At 43.2% G+C, this 21,557-nt stretch overlaps 1 protein-coding gene across 1 annotated transcript in view; it reads left to right on the top strand.

Moving 5' to 3' along the window:
* LOC133444479 (NT-3 growth factor receptor-like) overlaps window positions 1-10,154 on the top strand; it is a 48,713-nt gene extending 38,559 nt beyond the window's left edge. Inside the window, exons 16-18 of the mRNA XM_061722298.1 lie at window positions 252-495; window positions 3,018-3,176; window positions 5,493-10,154. Of these exons, the coding sequence (XP_061578282.1) occupies window positions 252-495; window positions 3,018-3,176; window positions 5,493-5,678 (589 nt within the window). The 3' untranslated portion in view covers window positions 5,679-10,154. The remainder of the gene's footprint in view (window positions 1-251; window positions 496-3,017; window positions 3,177-5,492) is intronic.
* Window positions 10,155-21,557: the final 11,403 nt, after the last annotated feature.

The following is a 21,557-nucleotide window of genomic DNA, read 5'->3' on the forward strand; positions in this document are numbered from 1 at the left end:
TTCTACTGTTTGCAAAAGAAGCAGGATAAAAGTAGATGAAAAAGAAGAATGAAGCAATAGAAAAAAGAGGAGTGAAAACGAGACATATTGAGTACATTTTTATTTATTTATTTTAATGAGCGGAATAGTGATCTTTTATAATCAAATAAACTATAAAAACCTTTGATTCTGATCACTTCCACTCGATTTGTGTTTGATTAGTACTTTAAGTGCATGCTTGTTTCTAATGTTCTTTGTAACTGTGTCCTCAGAGCCCACGGTCCAGACGCCACCATCCTGGTAGATGGTCTGCCTCTTCCGACCAACGGTGAACTGGGTCTGTCCCAGATGCTCCACATAGCCAGTCAGATCGCTGGTGGGATGATCTACCTGGCATCTCAACACTTTGTACATCGTGATCTGGCCACAAGGAACTGCTTGGTGGGGAATGGTTTTCTGGTGAAGATTGGAGATTTTGGAATGTCCCGAGACATTTACAGCACAGATTATTACAGGGTAAGAACAAAGTTGGCTCTTAGTGTACAACACAGTTTCTTGTTCTTTTTATATTCCACTGAGTTACCAAAACCACGGAAAATGAAAGACAATACCCTGATTAATGTAGCAGGAGCAAGTGCAGGTAACAGGTGCCAGGAGCAGCTGCATGAGTGGATGCAGGTGTAGGTGCAAGGGAATGTACAGAAGCAAGTACAAGAGAAGGAGGTGCAGGAGCAGGTACAAGTGCCGGCGCAGATGCAAGTTGAGGAAAACCGACAGGAGCAGATCTACCTGCAGGTGCAGTTCAAGAAGAAAGTGAAGGAGTAAGTGCAGTTGCAGGAGAAGGTACTGGAGTAGATGTGAGTGCAGGAAAGGGACAAGAGCAATTCAATTCAGTTCAATTCAATTGTTTATAGTGTCTATTACAACAGAAGTTGTCTTTAGGTGCTTTCCGGAGACCCAGAACATGAACCCCGAGCAATTATTACATAAACATAGCATAAACAATGGCAGGTAAAAAAAAAAAAGTCCCCTAGTGGGAGAAAAAAACCCTATTTGATTTATAACAACTTAAAAATACATACAGGACTGTTTCAGAAAATTTAAATATTGTGATAAAGTCCTTTATTTTCTGTAATGCAAAAATGTCATACATTCTGGATTCATTACAAATCAACTGAAATATTGCAAGCCTTTTATTATTTTAATATTGCTGATCATGGCTTACAGCTTAAGAAAACTCAAATATCCTATCTCAAAAAATTAGACTATTCAGGGAATCTTAATCTTAAACTGTTCCCTTCAAAGATGTCAAAAACACATTTGGCACATTTTGTATAGGCATCCAAGTGCCCAAATAGAGAGTCGGCCTGATACTATCCACACTAAAACCTTTATAAAATCTATGTGCTTTAAGCTATTCTCATGTAACTTGGTACAGTTGTAGTCAAGGAGTTTCTGGATCCAGGCAGTGGTGTCTTTATATATATGCATTGCTATCATGGTGTTTTCCACTGTGCAAACTAAAAGAAAATTAGACGAGGATAAAAATGTCATCTTTTTTCTATGGTGTATCACAATTAACTCAGGCATGTGAACATTCACAGATTTTCTGAGACTGGAAATGTATGCTGTGAGGTCTTAGCTATCCATTGAGAACAAGATTATGCATATTGTCTTTATAATTGTGGAGATATTATTGATTTAATTTCGATAGGCCTGATCAGGCGAAAAAGATCAGCTTTAATTCTAAAAAACATTTCCACCTAAACTCAACACATTTTCCACAGAAAAAAAAAAATATATATATATAGACTTAAAAGCTTAATTTTACTCTTTTGCTGAGTCATACATATGTTTCCTTTATTTTGATACCAGATTTACATATTATGTAAATATACCCTCCAATTGCTAAGATAAACTCATTTTGAATTAACAAGGATAATTTATTGCTTCCAACAGCTAAAGTACTTTGACTTCTATTCATAATGAAATATTAGTTGAAGAACAAAGCTTTGGTCAGTAAGCTATGTGACTGGAGGCTCCACTGAGAGAACATGGAGGATATAAAAGGGTCAGTAAGACGGGACTGCCATCAGATAACACTGTGCTGTCATAACCACATTCATTCACAGGGGATAAGCTCGTAGAAGTGAGAAAATAATCAATATGTGACCTACTATACTTGAGCAACATGAGAACTCTTTATCAGTATGAAGCTTTCTCCAGGCCTCGGTCAGATTCAGATCACTGACAGACTGAAGCAAACATTTCTAATCTGTAAACGGACTGAGGCTGGACAATCTGTCAGAGGGTCAGGAGGGTTAGTTTGGATCTGTCCACCTGGGACACTTTGCTCAATTCTGGTGTGGTGAAGTTTGGTGTCAGTGAGTTCCAATCCTCAATGGCTCCAAGGCGACTCCCCTTTTTTGATTCCTAAAGGTGAAATGTCTTAAAAAACCCAGAAATGGAAGTCCACTTGCCTTGATTCAAGCTGTACTTCCTTATCTTCATGCTGCTGTCGTCATGGAGGGGTGTGGTGGCCTAGTGGTTACAGCACTGGGCTTGGGTCTCGAGGACCCATGTGGGCTCCTGAGTAAGGCCCTGAATCCCCCAACTGCTCCCAGAGTACTGGAGAAATGGCAGCCCACTGCTCATAGCATAACTAGAGACTAAAGACTATATTAGGTTTCAGGACAGCAGTTTGTCTTCCCATCCAACATCATTGCCATTCATGGAAGAGCAGGGATTGTGAGTTGACAAAACACAGTCTCTCAGAATGATCACTGGAGACTTTAGGAGTTTGTAAGTAGTGATGCACCGAAATGAAAATGTGTGGATAATGGAGACATGCGTAACGGCTGGGCCCAAAAAATCTATCCTGAACTCTTGCTAGTGGAAACGCGCCACAGGACTGCCGAATATTCTCGTCCTTATGCATTGTTGTCAAAAAGGAAACGCACACTTTGCCCTTTTGCTGTCACAAACCTTTCATGCTCATGACCCAAACCTCTTCCACCCGTGTGTGTGTGTGTTTGCAGGTCGGAGGTCATACCATGCTGCCCATCCGCTGGATGCCCCCAGAAAGCATCATGTACAGGAAGTTCACCACAGAGAGTGATGTGTGGAGCTTTGGAGTCATTCTGTGGGAGATCTTCACGTATGGCAAGCAGCCCTGGTTCCAGCTCGCAAATAATGAGGTACAATGACGTTTACATATATTTTTGCCATGTAGCAGTACTGCTTCTGACCAAATGGAGGCAGCACACCACAGAACGTACCTTATGTCACCCCAGTAAAAGGCACCAAAAAGTGCACCCCTGGTGGAACCAATCAGTAATACCAGATGTTCTACGCTCGTGAGTGCAGAAACGTCTGTGGCTTTCTAGTCAACAAAGCAGATCTTTATGCCCCTGTTTGGTCAGAGGTGGCATCCCAGTGCCAGTTCTTGGGACATCATGATGGATTTTGTTTTTGTCTCGGCAGTAAAACCTTGAGAGAGGCCCATTCCATACTTGATCCAAGCGAGCTGTACATTAGAGTAAAGGAACAATAGATGTATCTTGATATCAGTAAATGTTTACTTTGTCTATGCCTTCTGTTATATAGTCAATCTGTACTTTAAACATATGAGCTGTTTTATATCTAAACAGCTGTTAAATCTTTCAAACTACAAGTTAAGGAACTGGGGCCTCATTTATCAAAGTGTGTAGGATTCATACTAAAAGTGTACGTGCGCTCAAAAGCCGAAAATGGCGTGCGCACAAAAAAATCTGGATTAAAACCGTGTGCACGCACACTTGCACGCAATGTTCGCTTTATAAATCACAGTCCAGCTGGAAGGTTGCGCAGGTGAATTTGCCTCATATCCTGCCCTCTACACGCCCACTTTATACCATAAATGGTCAATGCGAACTACTTGATGACTTCCTGCTGCCTGTTTCTGCTCTGCGTCAGGATGAATGAGACGTGTCGAGCCACCGTGCCACTAAATTTCATGGAGACTGAGATCGAGATGTTGTGGATGAGGTGGAGGCAGGAAAACCACATTATTCACAGTAGTAAAAATTGATTGCCTGCCAGAATCTGACTTCTGGCCGCGGGAGCGTGCACAGCAGCCCGTTGAATGATAGCGCTAAAACGTCAGATTTTCAGATTATGAAGCTCAAGAATGAGATCAAGTCATATTTAGGCAGAAACAACTTTTCATTAACTGTATTTGGCCTTCAATCAATTTTCGGCAGGTAAAAAGACCCATTTTCAGGGGAGAAGATTCTGGCAGGCAATCACTTTTTGGCACGACACCGGCACGGCGTGTCCTGCACCGCGGACACCCCGTGCAGGTAGAATGATTTGACAGATGAGAATACCCCGTCAGATCACGCTTCCACATAGACCACGCTTCCACATAGACATCAACATTTATCTATGTGGAAGCGTGATTTGCCAGGTTTTTTTTCTTCCACCGAAGCGTCGTACACATAGATCTATGTGAAGCACATTCTGACTTCCTGCTGTTAAATCGTCTATTTGCATGAAAAAGCCTTTGAAAAAAAAGAAACTGAGATAAAAGAAACGGGGATTGTACAGTAGTATGTTCTGCCGAGGTAGGACACCTCGGCAAAACACCGGCTCGACACGTCTCATTCATCCTGACGCACAGCAGAAACAGACTGCAGGAAGCCGCTGCGCATGCTCAGCAGGCTCATTTATATGCAAATACAGTCATCAAGTAGTTTGCATTGACCATTTATGGTATAAAGTGGGCGTGTAGAGGGTGGGATATGAGGCGAATTCACGTGCGCAACCTTCCAGCTGGTCTGTGATTTATAAAGCGAACATTGCATGCAGATTAGCGTGCACACGGTTTTATAAATCAGGTTTTTTTTTTGTGCGCACGCCAATTTCGGCTTTTGAGCGCACGTACACTTTTAGTATGAATCTTTTATAAATGAGGCCCCAGGTTAGTCTGAGTTATTGCACTAACTTCCATAAGGAGACGGTGCAGCTTGACTTACTTTTGTTGTAGTTTCACATAACCAGTGGCCTTGGTCTAAGTCTACAAGTCCACTCTGCACAATTTCTTCCAAGCTTCAGGTCTTAGACAGGTGTGATCTGATTGGTGTGGTGAGGCAAATTTGGTCACACGGGTGTATTGAGACAGTTGGTCAGACAGGTGTATTGAGACAGTTGGTCAGACAGGTGTATTGAGACAGTTGGTCAGACAGGTGTATTCAGACAGTTGGTCAGACAGATGTATTCAGACAGGTGCTCAGACAGATGTCGTCAGTCAGGTGTAGATGGAGGAAATGAGGCAATAATTCCCACGTCTGGTCAACCAGGAATAGGCTTATTGGGGTTCTTGCCAAGATACCCCACCATCCCACCCCTCTAACAGGAACACTCCAGGATGGCTCTTGTAACCTGTAACCTGTGCAGTTACAGCAGTCTTCACCACAGTCAGTGACTGTCTTGTCCTGCTTTTTTGGGATTTAACCACTTTTTTTCTTTTTCAGGTGATAGACTGCATCACTCAGGGCAAAGTGCTGGAGTGCCCGAGAATCTGCTCCAAGGAAGTCCATGACATCATGCTGGGCTGCTGGCAAAGGGAGCCCCAACAGCGACTCAACATCAAGGACATTCAGAAGAAGCTGCTCACTCTGATGAAGGCCACACCAGTCTATCTGGACATACTGGGGTAGAGACTGACAGCAGACACTGGGGATGCACTGGCCGGATGTCTTGTATTGATGCTCTTTAATCACTGGGCTTATTGTCTTTTTTCACCTGAACTCCACTAAGAACACTTGACTGGAGTCCGCACTATGTCAAACTGGACTTGACTGTATAAACCTAGTTGTCCTTGTCTGTCCACACGCGCAGCAGACCATTACAGGCATTGACAGCAAGCACTGACAAACCCTTTTTCAGTTTAGGTCTCCACATATTAAAGCACATGCCCACCTGTCAGGTAAACTCTATTTGTTGAAATGAATGCCAATATTTAATGAAGAGTGAAAGAACGAATGAACAATGAAAAGTGAAAGAATGAAAGTACGACAGAGCAGCTCAGTCACGTGACTAAAAGATCCAGTTTTATCTTTCAGAAATAATAATATTCTTCTCTTTCCCTGTAGAACTTTTTTTCCTCTATTTAAAATCATAAGTGCATTTCCTGGTTTGTGAGGAACACGCCCAGATGGTAGACACAGCCGGCCCTAATCTGGGCCACTTCTGGCACTTGTGACTCCGTTACAGCGCTGGCCAGTGCTATGTGGGCCAGATTTGTCCCAAAGTGAACTGGACCAGACCTGGTTTGGCATATGTTGTATGAGCCAGATGTTGGCCTAGATTCAATACACTAGTTGACATTAGATATGGCAAGTGTTGTGAAGGCCAGGTGTCTCCCAGAGGCCCAGAAGAAATGAGGTGGACCATTTCTGGCAGCTACAGGCACCTTGAGTCAATGCCGTTAGACAAAGCCAAAGAAAACTTCAGACGTGGGCCAAGTCTGGGCCAAACATTATGTGCTGTCTGTGATGTTGATCGTGTATGAAGTGCTGAACTGTACCGTCTTCGGTATTTTATTGGAGTTTGGTTGTTTGGTTTAGGTATCTGCTTTTCTAAACCTAACCAAGTGGCTTTACATTATATACATAAGCAAAGAAACATTTTTAAAAAGACAAAAGACACAACATTAGACGCACATGTTTACACACACTGACAAGGAGAAGAGGGCAGGTATCCTGGAGGACTTGAACTTGGTTCTCCAAGGTTTCAACAAACCAGCTGACCTGCTTTTTAGTTGACTGTCGACTCCTTCATTTACCATGGTGGTAAAAAAGAAGGACCTGGTGATGGGATCATGACAAGGATACACAAGGCATAGACCTTCTTATGCCGTCTAATGTTTGGAGCTAAAGACACAATTCTACCCATACCGAGGTTCAAGTCTTCAAGTCACAGCTCAGCCGTACGCTGTAGTTCAGAGACCACAAAGAACAGAAAAGAATCCTCCTGACACCACCAGGAGTGTAGGTGGATTTGTCCCCCTGTGAGGAAGCATTTCACCAACATCACTACTAACATTGTCTTTGAATCCAGAAGAAAGGCAAGCAAACGAAGGCCAAACACCAGTATGGTAAAGGCTAAAAAAAATGGGACACAGCAAGGAGTAAGTTAAAAACCTGGCCAAGAACAAATGAAGATGGAAGAGCCTTGAGGATGCCATGTAGGCCTTAAGAGGCAAGGAGAGGGACAAGATGATGGTTGCATGGGACTGTCGTGCATGAGTCTTTGTTACATTTAGTAAAAAAAAAGTCTTCATCACATGAGGCGTGTATTATATGCATATGAACACTGTACATAAACCTAAGTGAAGACAAGAACAGGTCTGAAAAGATTCAGATACGTAAAATGTCAATAAAACATACAGACCCCAGATACAAATGTTTAAGTTGAGAAAATCCACTCAGGAAAGAAATGGAGGCAACTGTGCAGTTAGGACGATGGCAGCACATCCACTGAAAGGTGTTTCAGTGATGGATCCAGACCTGCAAGTCCTCTATTGACCACTAAGGTCTGGATCCAGATCCTAGTGTTCAGTAGTTGAAGTGCCAACTTCATACTTCCCTTCCAACTCTAAAAACCAGATACTAAAAAAGAAGAGGAATGGATGCCTCCAATGACCCCCCACTTTCATCAGACTCGAAAGTAGTAATCACCCCTAAAAGCAGGAAGAATTTTCCTCCATGCAAACACTCAAAAATACGGAGTAATATATTAAATGTTTAAAAATTATTTTAATATTTATTTTTAAAACATTTTGGATTGGCTTTGATGGGAACTTTAAGAATAACATTTTGGAGGATCTTGTTTAATGACTTCCTTTACCACAGATGCTGAAAAAAACATCTGCATTCTGGTTAAATCACTAAAAGAATGAGAACTGAAGACAATAATGGCTCTACCGACAACTGACAACAGATTTTACTTAGATGTGAGGAGAGTGACGGTTCTTCATTGGACAAATGACAGTGATGGTTCTACCAAGAATTGAGGAGAGGTTCTCCCTAGAACGGTAGACATATTCTGTCTACAACTGAGGACGGGGACGGTTCTAGCGAGGACTTACGAAAGGTTCCACCAAGAACATAAGAAAGGTTCTTTCTATTGTATTGTGATTTTTATAATGATGTACATGCTGTAAATATCCACATAATTATATGTAAACGTTCTTTTTGTGTAGATGAAAGTAAGTTTTAGCCCGCTGTAGGAACACACAACCTTGTGTAAATTAGCAATGGCTAATTCAGATAATGAATCATCAGATAATGATAATTAAACTGTTTTAGTTTAACTTGGTTACCAGAAGATAGTTGAGCTCAGATGTATGAGATTTTACCATTATCTTAGCTGCTTTACTTCAGCTACCATAGGCTGGTTAAGAAAAACTAAACTAAGGCATTTTCGACTTAAATTATCCTTTTTTTCATTTTCCACAAACTAGTGAATCTAAGCTAATATTATTAAGCTGTTTTAGTTTAACTAGCTTACAGTAGCTTACAGTAGCTTACAACAAACTAGTGAAGTTGAGCTGTGCTAACTTTGGTATGTAGCTCATGCTAACGTGAGATAATAGCTTAATGAATCAATCCCTAACCCCTTATCTATAACCCTAACTCCAACCTCTAACCTTAACCCCTAACTTCTAACCCTAACCCCAACCTCTAACCCCTAACCCCTAACTTCTAACCCCAACCTCTAACCCGTAACCCCAACCTCTAACCCCTAACCTCTAACCCGTAACCCCAACCTCTAACGCCAACCCCTAACTTCTAACCCTAACCTCTAATCCTAACCCCTAACCTCTAACCCTAACTTCTAACCCTAACCCAACCTCTAACCCTAACCACTAAACTCTAACCCTAACCTCTAACCCTAACCCCTAATCTATAACCCTTACCCCAACCTCTAACACCAACCCCTAACTTCTAACCCTAACCTCTAATCCTAACCCATAACCTCTAACCCTAACCCCTAACCTCTAACCCCAACCTCTAACCATAACCCCTAAACTCTAACCCTAACCTCAACATCTAACCCTAGCCCCTAACCTCTAACCCTAACACCAATTTCTAACCCTAATCCCTAACCTCTAACCCATAACCCCTAACCTCTAACCCTAGCCCCTAACCTCTAACCCTAACACCAACTTCTAACCCTAATCCCTAACCTCTAACCCTAACCCCAACCTCTAACCCTAACCACTAAACTCTAACCCTAACCTCAACATCTAACCCTAGCCCCTGGCCTCTAACCCTAACACCAACTTCTAACCCTAACCTCAAACCCGTAACCCCTAACCCCTAACCCATAACCCCAACCTCTAACCCTTAACCTCTAACCCCTAACCTCTAACCCCTAACCCCAACCTCTAACCCGTAACCCTAAGCCTACTCTGAATCCATCTGTAATGTTGTACATGTTTTACCTTCTGATTCATCTTCCTTCCAGATGTAACTTTTTTTTGGAAGTAACACTTGTGATACAAGATTTCCATTGTTTTTACAAAGTAGTCAACATTTAAAACTCTTTGTGCATTTTTTGGGTTATTCAATGGTAATTTATAAACTGAGAGACTTTTTATTAACATGTTCACCTGATGTGTGTGTGTGTGTGTGTGTGTGTGTGTGTGTGTGTGTGTGTGTGTGTGTGTGTGTGTGTGTGTGTGTGTACTAGTTATGTATGTAAACTGTATGTGTACTGTATGTAATCAATTACTAATATTAGAAATCTCATCTACAGGTTCTGGGATTGATACTTTCATTTTGTTTTAATAGTTTTTTAAATCTTAATCTTAATCCATGGTAGTTTGCAGCTCTGCGGAACTGTAGTTCAGAATGTTGTCTTCATTAAATCCTCTGATGCTTCAATGATGCAAATATGTACCATATTTCCATATTGTTTAGGTGTGCAGTGCTCTGAACACGTAACGGTTTTAGGCTCAGTTCAACCGATGTAACTTTATAGTTGTTTTTTTTTTTTATCAAATTTTTATTTTATTTTCATTCAAACAGAAAACAAACAATGATGCACAGGCACTGAATATATTGTTACATCCATCCGCCCACCCCCACCCTACCCAGCCGGACACACACATAAAATGAAATAAACTATTAAAAGACCAGGACAATTATTTGACGTTTGTACGTATATGAAATTAAAATAAAATCGAGACAGGACGGCTAAAGCAAGCAACAAAGAAAAAAAAAAAAAAAAAAACACGAGGATCAAAGCAAGCCCTTCAGTGCTTCAGCTGTGGTGAGCCACATATTCACATTCGCCTCTTTGGCCCCATTTATACGGGCTGTCGATAACTCCATGTAAGTAACATCAAGAAAAGTCAAGATCCATTGTTTGATGGACAAAGTATGAGGGGGCTTCCAACGTACTGCTATCATCTTCTTAGCAGCTGTCAGACCTGCTAATATGACCCGTTTCTGACGTTCAGGGACTGGAAGTGCGTAAAGATCATTCAGTAATAACACTGGTATCGTCACAGGTAATGTCTCTGATATGAGTGTCATCAGCTCAGCGGCCACGCCCTGCCAAAATCGAGCGACGGGGGGGGCACTCCCACACCATGTGGAGAAAAGTGCCAGGAGTTTTTAATGTACACAGGGTGCATGAGGGATCACTGATAACTTTCATAAAATGTAGCCTGCGAGGGGTCAGGTAGGTCCTATGCACGAAATTATGATGGATCTGTTGATGGTTAGGATTTTGAGAGGCAAGTTTGATATTGGCCCACACCTCGTCCCAGTCAAAATCCTGAACCAGTCCAGGGACATCACCCCTCCACATCCTGTCTAATGGAAGCGTTTTGTAGGAGGCCTCAAGCATGTACAAATACAAAGTGGATACCATCCCCCTCGAGGGTCTATTAGTAATGATCACCTCGTGAAGTGGATGTGATTATAGTTTTTTTTTATTAAAGTTAGCCTCTTATTTGCTGCTCTCTTCATTCTTTCATTCCATTTATCTTCTACTTGCAGTTTAATCTCACCCCATTTTGTCCTCCATGTTGAAGGTTCCACAGAACTTTTTCACGAGTATTAAAGCTAAATATGTGACAGTTCTTGTTGGTCAGGAACCATTGTTTTGTTCTTCTCCCTGTAAACTGTCATATATCCAGTGTGATTGATAACTAATAAATAAATCATAAGACATAAAAGCTGAGATGTGGACAACCTTCAGAGTCGACTAAGTATTCTATTTTTATGTATATATTCTATTTTTTAATATCACCAGTTTTATCCAACAGGAAGCCCCAGTGAGAACTATGAGAAAAGGGTATAACTTCTGAAATGGCTGCAAATGTTATTGGTGTGAGTGAACGCTGGCGCGTTTGGCTGACGCTCCTCACCGACCCGAATTTTTTACCTTTTACTTGTTTAACACTTTTTGATGCCTGCTAACTGCCACTGCCAGTGGTATCTGTGTTTTATATCAATTACCTGCTCGTATTACTACGATCATCTGTCAGCCACTGACGAAACCCACTTGCTGCAAACGGGACCTCTCTGAGTTTGGCGTCCTGGCGTGCTGCTCCTTACCACCGCTTCCTGGTTCTCTCCTGCTGCGGCTCTGCTACAATGTGGATACTCAAGCTCCTGCTCTGGATTGCCTTTTTCTCCACCATCATAACTGCTCTGCCTCGACTGACATACTCAGCTGATGAAATCTTACGGCTCTGATCACGGTATGAGCTACCAGCCAGCCTACTCGTCCACCGGGATGTCCTCCGACATCCGAGATACATCCACCGCGGATCCCGCAGGAAATTCTGCTTCGATGTGAAAGATCCTTGTGTTCGTTTGTCTGGTGAACCATAAGAAAACCAGTGTAATAGAATCAGAGTTAATACAAGCTTTTATTATATCAAACACAATGTTTTCCGGCCGGAGGTACAATTTTTTCAGACCATAAGGCAGGAGAGAAATGCACCCAGTCGTCATCAATCCAGTTGAATTTATATTAAAAAGGGAGGTGTTCTTTATACCTGAACCTCATTGGTGGAGCCAGCTGCGGGAAAGACACCCAAACATTTCACACCTCCAGCCCCAAATCTCCTTTGATTGTCTCCCACCTGGGGTGTCAACCCAGATCACAGATAAGACCCCCCAATGCTAAAACATCTGTTTCTCCCTATTGTCTTCTCTCAACAAATGGTATGTGTATTTGTATCTAACCCCGGCATCTAAAGAAAGTAGTCTAGCCGTAAACAGAGGCTGACTCCGTGGCTAGATGAAAGCAGCTGACCTGCTGAATACGAGGTTACTTTGCATATAAAGAGAAATACACCTTCAAACTTAATGAAATCCTAACAGATGACAGCGGTTCCATCCGATCCTTCGGGTCGAGGGATTCACGCCGGCAGGACAAGGCTGGAAACGCCGGTAGGAAGCCATGCCGTATTGGCTTCTCTTCTCAGGACGGCGGAGCTTTCTCCCTCCAACTGTTTTAAATTCTCCACCTTCAATTCATGCTCACTAACGAACAAAGCACTGCTTATATCTGAATCCATCACGGATTTAAAACTGGACTTTATATGTCTCACCGAAACTTGGCAACAGCCAAACGACTTTTCCCATCTGAATCAAGCATCACCTTTTGGGTTTGTTTACATCTGTAAATCACGCTCTTCCGGGAGAGGGGAGCGGTATCGCGCTCATATATCCCTAGAACCTAAAAATCACGCCTGTCCTAGTTACGGAGCCCTCCTCCTTTTAAGTTCTGGCTGCTCAGCTGAATGGTCCCACACCTACCCTCATTGTTACCATTTATCAACCTCCTAAACCCTCTGCCATTTTCATTAGTGAGCTCACATCCCTTTTAGCTGATCTTTGTGCTATGTCTCCTAATGTTATTTTAACTGGTGATTTTAACATTCATCTTGATAAGCCCACTGAAACATCTGCCAAAGATTTTATTTCTACCCTGAACAGTTTTGACCTGGTTCAATTTGTTAATTCCCCAACTCACAACAAAGGGCATTTTCTTGACCTAGTTTGCTGTTCAGGATTCACACCGTGTAACCTCAGTACTGTTGATTTTCCCATTTCTGACCATAAGCTTGTCATCTTTGATATTCATCTTCAACTTTCAAAATCCATCCAGAAACGAATATCACTGAGCTTAACAGTCTAACACTTCCATTCATTTCAGCTCAACTCACTCCCTCACTGCTTCTGAACTGGTTGATCACAATAATACCAACCTCCAATACACTTGCCCCCCTGAAAACTTGCACAGTTACATTCACTCGGTCTTCCCCTTGCTACACCCCGGAGCTTCGCTAGCTTAAAGCACAGGGTCGTCAGCTGGAGCGATTAGTGAGGAAAACCGGCCTAGTGGTACATCAGCAAATGTATCTTGACCATCTAAAATTGAAAAATTGTCAACATCCACCAGCAACTGACTCTTCCTGCACCAACGCAACCCACCTTCTCCCAGTGGAACACCCTGGATCCTCCACCCTCCAACACCCTGTCCACATTTCAACTCCCATCTGTTGAAAGTATTAATAGACTCATCAAAGCATCCAAGAACTCTACCTGCCCTCTTGATCCTCTCCTCACTGCCTTAATTAAAGCCTTTCTGCCAACAGTCTCACCCATTATAACTGCCATAGTTCACTCCTCCCTTTCCACTGCTACTGTTCCACCATCATTGAAGACTGCTTCCATCACTCCCATTCTTAAAAAACCTGGTTTAGATCCAATTGACCACAATAACTATTGGCCCATTTCCAACCTCCTATTCATCTCTAAGATTCTGGAAAAGACAGTAGCAACCCACCTCCAGAACCACCATAATAGCCACAATAATAGCCTCTTTGAACCATTCCAGTCTGGTTTCCGCCCAAAACACAGCACAGAAACTGCCTTAATCAAGATTACCAATGACCTCCTCCTGGCAGAGATTTGTTTCAATTTGTTTGCTCTGGCCCCTGGGATGCACCTAACTATGGTTGCTGGAGTCGGCCTCACATGCCTCACTATGGAGTTGCCAATCACCGAGGTCGGTTTCTCAGCGGGTGTGTTGCTGAGTGGGGAAAAATGGTTAGAGACGTGAAGCGAGTGGTGGTGTTCCGTGTGAGGAATAGCTAAACATTTCACACACTGAGCAGCAAGGGGGAGAAACGGTGGGAGAAGAGGAGGCCATGCTAAGAGGCTAACAGACAGAAAGTGTACCGGTGATTGGTGACAATGTAAGTTACGGAAGAGAAAAATTTGCGAGTGATGAATTAAAGACAGAGGTTTACCAGATATAGTATTATTTTACCAGAAAACAATCCAAGTTTAGACAAAAAAAAACAGAGTCTGCAACACCATGCAACGGCAACAGACTGCAAACAACAGGAAGTGACGCAATATGTGACGCAATATGTTACCCAATAAGGATCAGATTTGTCAATCTCAGCACTCACTAAGCAGCATGCACTTATGACAAGATGATCGCATGATGGTGTCTTTTTAGACATTCTCTTTCTTGTATAAAGGGACTGTTGGGTTGGGTGAAAAAAATAAAAAAAATAAAAATTAGAACCCTTGCATGGCAGCACCTGTGTCCAACTGGACTCACAGCAGTCTGATCCAGCTGGACCCTCCTATGTGATTTTGTGCTTGTGTTGTTCTCTCAGATGTAAGTTGCTTTGGATAAAAGCATCTGCTAAATGACAGTAGTAGCAGTAGAATTTCTTCCAGGCTGACTGAAAGTCCACATTCAGTCAGATGGAAATCCTCCACCATCGTACATGAACCTTCACATCTACAACTGGAAAAAAATCCTAATTTCATCCACTCATCACCATGATAAACAAATATCATGGAGTTAATGTTTTTAATCAAATTGCATACCAATGAAGTGTGGAGGGTGACATGCAAATATACCACCAAACTACCACAGAACAATTCTACATGTATTTTAGGAGAATCAGAATCAAAATCAGAATAAACTTTATTAGCCGAGTTAGACATGTCAGACAAGGAACAGATTCAGATTCAGATTCAGATTCAGATTACTTTATTAGCCATTTGTGTAAACACATAGGAATTTGTTACGGTGGTAACAGAGTGCACATTCAGTATATTTTCACAAATAAATAAATAAATAACAGACACATACACCACAGTGAGTGAGTTAACAAAAAATAAAGTGCAGGCATATGCAGTAAGTTATAGTCCAGTTTTTAAGTGACACCGGTGACAAGTGCCAGTGTCACTTAGGAGCGGGAAGGGGAGAAGGGGGGGGACCTGAGTCGTTGATCAGCCTGGCGGCTGAGGGGAAGAAGCTGAGTCTGTGGCGGGCTCTGACAGCCTTAGGTAGCCTCAGCCTCCTACCAGAGGGGAGGACGGTGAAGAGGCCATGGCCAGGGTGAGAGGGATCGGCCATGATCTTCCTAGTCCTCCTCAATGCCCTGGAGTCGTATAGGGACTTCAGAGAAGGCAAAGGAGAGCCAATCACTCCCTCCGCAGAGCGTGTCACTCGCTGCAGCTTGTGGAGGTCCCTTGCTGCTGTAGCGGGGAACCAGGTGATGATGGAGTGGGTGAGAGTGGATTCAATGATGGCTGTGTAAAACTGGGCCATCATGGTCCTTGGATTTCAGAAGGGTCGTGGAGTTCAGTTCCTACTTCAAGTCCTGTCATGGTAATTCCCAGAAAGCGGAAAGAGTCCACAGAGTCCACGTGTGTGTCTCTCAGCACGATGGGAAGGGGAGGGGCTGTGTTTCTCCAGAAGTCCACCACCATCTCCACTGTCTTGCGGGTGTTTAGCTCCAGGTTGTTGTGGCAGCACCAGCTCAGCAACCGCTCGATCTCCCTCCTGTAGGCCGACTCGTAACACCTGGAGATGAGGCCCACCAGGGTGGTGTCGTCAGCCAACTTTCGGAGCTTGACTGAGGGGTGGAGGGAAACGCAGCTGTTGGTGTACAGGGAGAATCGGAGAGGCGACAGAACCCAGTCCTGCGGGGAGCCGGTACTGGTGGACCTGGGGCTGGAGATGCACTTCCCCAACTTCGGAATGTGACTCCGGTTAACACCGCTGGCACCATTTGTTTCTACGGACGCCATTCTTGGAGGAAGGATGACACTGGGATGGAGGAGGGAAAAAAGGCATCTTCACACTCTATATAAATACAGTGTCATGGTGCAAAAAACCCCTCAGCACAGAAAAGCAACGTACACATAACAAATTTAACAACATCATAAAGAGGACTTGCATGGGTATGGGGGGTGGGTGAGTGGAAGGGGTGAACGTTACATCCAAGTGAGCGCCGGGGCCTTCGTGGCGTTCCAACCTGGTGACTGTGTTGGGGGGGTTGATAAGAGGGGAGCCGGGCCGGGTGTTGAAAATGAGGGAGGTTGCTGCTTACGTCTCTGCCTGTTCTCGTATCTGTTTGTTTTTTCTCTTACAGATCTCGAAGGCTTGTGTGCTTGTTGTGTGTTTCCCTGTGTTTTTTTAGCGTTATAGACTAGCAGCGGATGTCACCCCTGACCCCCATTGTGTCCAAGGATTCATTTTCATACTCAGCTGTCACTGTACGACAAATCTGCCATTAAAGAAAAAAGAAAATAAATAAATCATAGCAGTTTGATGCCAGCTTCAGTACGTTGTATTTATCAATTATTGTGACATAACTCAGAGTCCCTCGAGCCTTGTAGTAATCCTCAGTTAGAACTATCCATGATTCCATGGTGTTGGTCCATCCCAGATGGCTCTGAGTCCAGAGATGTTTCTTCTGGTCAAGGTTAATATCAGGTTTCTTTTCCAAACCGTGCATCATAGATGGTCCCAACACCATCTTGTGAACCTCCTCTTTCACTCTTGTTGTTATCCTTCAGCAATAAATGTTCTCTATGAAAAGTGGGTTGATCACGGCCTGTGAGTAACTGGTGGCTCTCCACATGATTCCCTCATGTGGTCATCAAACACAGACTCTGCATATGAAGATGTGGACCATAAAAATCTGACCTCATAGGCAACTCTGTCACTTGGGTTAGGCAGTATTACAGTCACATGACTCCCAATCCCCCTTGGTCTTAGTGTAGATAGGTGGGCTTTCAGACTACTAAATAATTCACTGTTCACCAATCATAGCACAGATTTCATAGCAGCTGCTCAAGTTTCATATTTTGTTTAGTAAAAACCTGATGTAAGTTATATATGGCCTCCAAGGAGCTGCTTCTCTGTCTGTCTACCTCTTCAGTGGCTTTTACCTTCCTTCTCCACATCTTTGCTGCTGAAACATAATCCCAGAACTTATTATTCTATGGATTTCATAGATTCTCCACCCAGAGCCAGTTCTGAGATACAGTACATCGCTTTACAGCCATGAATATGAGGGATCCCTACCATCACGGGATGATCAGATACTTTCTCCTGGTAATGTGCAGAGTAATGCTCGGTGTACGCCACAGACCTTCCTACTGGATTACAGCAACACAATCCGGCATTGTTTTCCAATATCAGTGAGAATAGTAAATATCTTTTATTGATAATTGATGAGTTTCTTACCGTCATTGTTTTGCAGTCTTTGTGCTGTTTAGTCTTACTTCTTTCCCTCATGTTGCTTGGACCTTTTCCAGTTCTGTATAACGTTGTTTTGCACTTTTGCTTTCTTCTTTTTTATTACAGGCTTTCCTACATACCCTCTAACAGGATTTAATCAAGTAGCCACTTGCTGGTGAAAATCATTATTGATGAACAGATCATGAGCATGTGGGAGGACCTCTATAAAAGTTTCCGGTCTTAACACAATGCCAAGAAGGAAAGACTTCAGCAATGCTCTTAGAGAAGTAATTGTTGCTCCACATCAACCTGGAAAAGGTTATCAAACCATTTCAAAACTATATGGAGCTCAACATTCTACATCCCTCCATGATCTTCCGCTTCCTCTGCGGTTGGGTTGCGGAGACGGCAGCCTAAGCAGGGAAGCCCAGACTTCCCTCTCCCCGGCCTCTTGGTCCAGCTCCTCTAGGGGGATCCCAAGGCGTTTGCAGGCAAGCCAAGATACATAGTCCCTCCAGCTTCCCCGGGGTCTCCTCCTTCTACAGTGAAGAAAACAGTGAGGATAGTTGTCAATCTTCTCACGAATGTACGTCCCAGCAGATTTACCTCAAGGTCCGACCAGGCAAGGCTCTGAAAAATACAAAAACCAAGATACAGTATGCGTCTCAGAGCCTCCAGGCTTCACTGGGATGTTCTGGGACCAGGAAACCTGCCTGTCATTAAGTGGACCATGAACTCCTCTCTAGAGTCTTCCAGAGACAAATGTGAAGACATCTGTCTGATAGCTGAAGCTTGACTGAAACTGGTGCATGTGACAGGAAATGATCTCAAACACAGCAACAGATCTACATCAGAATGAGGAAAAATCATGGTTGAGATGCTGCAAATTTTGCAACAAACTGTAAATTTCTTTAGAGTCTGGTAATCAGCTATTCATTACTGCGGTTCGCTGCAGTTTAAACTCCCTCAAACATATTGACCAAATGTCATGACCAATATCTGATGACGAAGTGTTAATTGTGTTGGTGTTAATCTAATTGATTATCATCAACAACTGCAGTGAAAAGGAGCTCCGCATGGGTCCGGCACAGTTCCAACCTGCCCTCTGAGAGTATCGTGTGTCTTCACAGAAGATGCCAGATTCTTCGGTCTCTGTTTTCATATCACCTTCGTGTCTAATGAGAGCATTAGCAGAGTAATGTCATGCAGAACTACTGTATGTTTTGACTAGTGCCCTCAAGCGATAAAAAATGTTTTAATTAATTAAGGTCTGTAATTAATTAATCTAATTAATCTCTTTTTTAATCTCACCAAAAAATTGCTGACAAAAGTCCTCAACTTGAGGTGTTCTCCTTTAAAGTCATTTCATTATTGTAGCAGATCAAAACATTGATATATATATATATATATATATATATATATATATATATATATATATATATAAAGTGGCTTTATAAAGTCATTTATTTATTTTTTGAACAGACTTGAACAGATGCAGTCCTAGCCATTTAAAGGTATTGTGACATCATTTTTAACATGCTTTTAACACTATTAAAAGTCTTGGCCAATATCCCTCAAATGTGTCTAAAAGAGTGTAACAAGAAAAACTTCACTCTAGTACTCCATTCCTGGCTTTTTATGACAGTGTTTTTTTGCGCCGTGAAAAACGCTTCCTTTCCCCCCTTTCCTGTCAATCATTGCGCCGCTCCTCCTCCAAACCTCCTCCAACCAACCGCTACACACTTCTGCCGGCGTCTCCACACACACGCGCGCACACCGAACCACAAACACCGACACACAGCCCAGACAGGGCGACTACAGCCCGGGGATGAAGTCCAACCGGGACCAGAGGACCGGGACCGCAGCTCCCCGCGAGCAATACGCTCACAGCGGCGTCGGAGAGTTAAGCCGGGAGCGACAGGCGAAGCATGCACGGAAAAGCAGCAGGGCGAAGCAGACAGTCCACAGCAAACAATCATAAAAATAAAGGCATGCAAGCAGCAGTGTCCTCTTATCTTAAGTCCAGTCAGTGGCCACGGGTCTTCTTAGCAGTTTTCCTCCGGTGATTAGAACAAAAGAGGCTCTAAACAGCTCCGTGTTAAGCCTGATTTATGGTTCCGCATTAAATCGACGCAGAGCCTACACCGTAGGGTTCAGCGTAAGGTGCGCGTCGCCGCGTAACCCTACGCCGTAGGCTCTGCGTCGGTGTAACGCGGAACCATAAATCAGCCTTTATGGTGCGCTGGAGAGGAGACGAGGCAGGGAGCTGGGTGGAGGGGGCGGTGATTTAGCGGGCCTTGACGTCGGCATAAATTGCGCCAAACTACACGATTCATTGAAAATGGACGACTTCCTGTTGGGTTTCGGCCATGGCGGCAAGAGACTTTTCTGTAATTTGTGACATGATACAGGTGTGTATCTATTTTCGTGCATGTACGTCAAACCGTATTGTGGGGCTTGAGGCACGAAATTTTGTCTGTATGGACCAATCAGATGATGGGGTGGGGGGGCGCTTTTTGGTGTCTATCGTCGCCATGGTAACGCTTTTGACTGAGAAAAGTAAGGCGCATCGTCGCACAGACGCACATTTTGATGTATAACACACCTGGGTGCACGTTACGGTTCGGGCGAAGAAGCGGCCGAAGGAATTGCATAAATTGTGCCAAAATTACACGATTAATTCAAAATGGCTGACTTCCTGTTCGGTTTCGGCCATGGCGCCAAGAGACTTTTCTTTAAGTTGCAACATGATACAGGTGTGTACCGATTTTCGTGCATGTACGTCAAACCGTACTGTGGGGCTTGAGGCAAGACGTTTTCTAGGGGGCGCTGTTGAGCCATTAGGCCATGCCCATTAATGAAAACAGGAGATCCCCCAGGGACCTCTACAGGACATCTTTAGGACCGCTACAGGAGAGTCTTCAGACCTCTACAGGACCCCTACAGGACCTCTTTAGGACTGCTAAAGGAGATCTCTACAATGACACTTTGAAGAAACTTAAATCATGACTACTGTAACAATTAATTTCCCCTAAGGGGATAAATAAATATTTGGAATTGACTTGAATTGGAAAATAAGAATAAAAACCTCTATTTCAGGTTCTCTGATGGTAGTAACGGGGAGGTAATCAGTCATGATTTGACATCCCTGCCATCTGCTCACTCACACCAGACCAGTTCCAAGCTATTGAAACAGGGGAAAAAAAGAAATCTGAAGAAACATTTAAGAAATACAAATTGTGAATAATGTATAGAGGTGAAAATTAAATATAAATGTTTAACAGAAAATTCAATTCAATTCAATTTTATTTATGTAGCGTCTATTACAACAGAAGTTGTCTCTAGGCGCTTTTCAGAGACCCAGAACATAAACCCCTGAGCAATTATTACATAAACAATGGCAGGTAAAAACTCCCCTAGTGGGAGAAAAACCTCAAGCCAAACAGTGGCAAGAAAAACTGCTCAAGTACCTGGCTCATAAGGGGGGACCCTCCTGCCAGAGGCCAGCTGGACAGAGCAGGAAAAGAGGAAACAGACAGAGAGAATGAAAAATAAAGGAGGTTGGGAGCAGGCCAGGATGTCAGCAAGCATATAGCAGACATCCAAACAGACAGGCGGAAGAGAAAAGGGGGGGGGGGGCACCAAACTACAAGAACGATGGACAACAATGATGGCTATGACATACTTATAATTAATGAAAAATTGAAGAGAAGAAGACAAGAAGCCGGGTGAGAGGCACCGCCCAGTGGATCATGTTGGTGCCCCCCTGCAGCATAGGCCTATAGCAGCATATCTACCACGAAGCTATGTTTGAGACAAACTATTATAGTTTTGTTCTATAGCTGCAACTATAACTACTGACTCTAACACACTAGAGTTTACACTAACTAGAGGTTTACCAACACCAGCTAGAGGTTTACTAAACACTAACTAGAGGTTTACTAACACCAACTAGAGGTTTACTAACACTAACTAGAGGTTTACTAACACCAACTAGAGGTTTACTA

Source organism: Cololabis saira, chromosome 5 (assembly GCF_033807715.1).
Source record: "Cololabis saira isolate AMF1-May2022 chromosome 5, fColSai1.1, whole genome shotgun sequence".
NCBI lineage: Eukaryota > Metazoa > Chordata > Actinopteri > Beloniformes > Belonidae > Cololabis > Cololabis saira.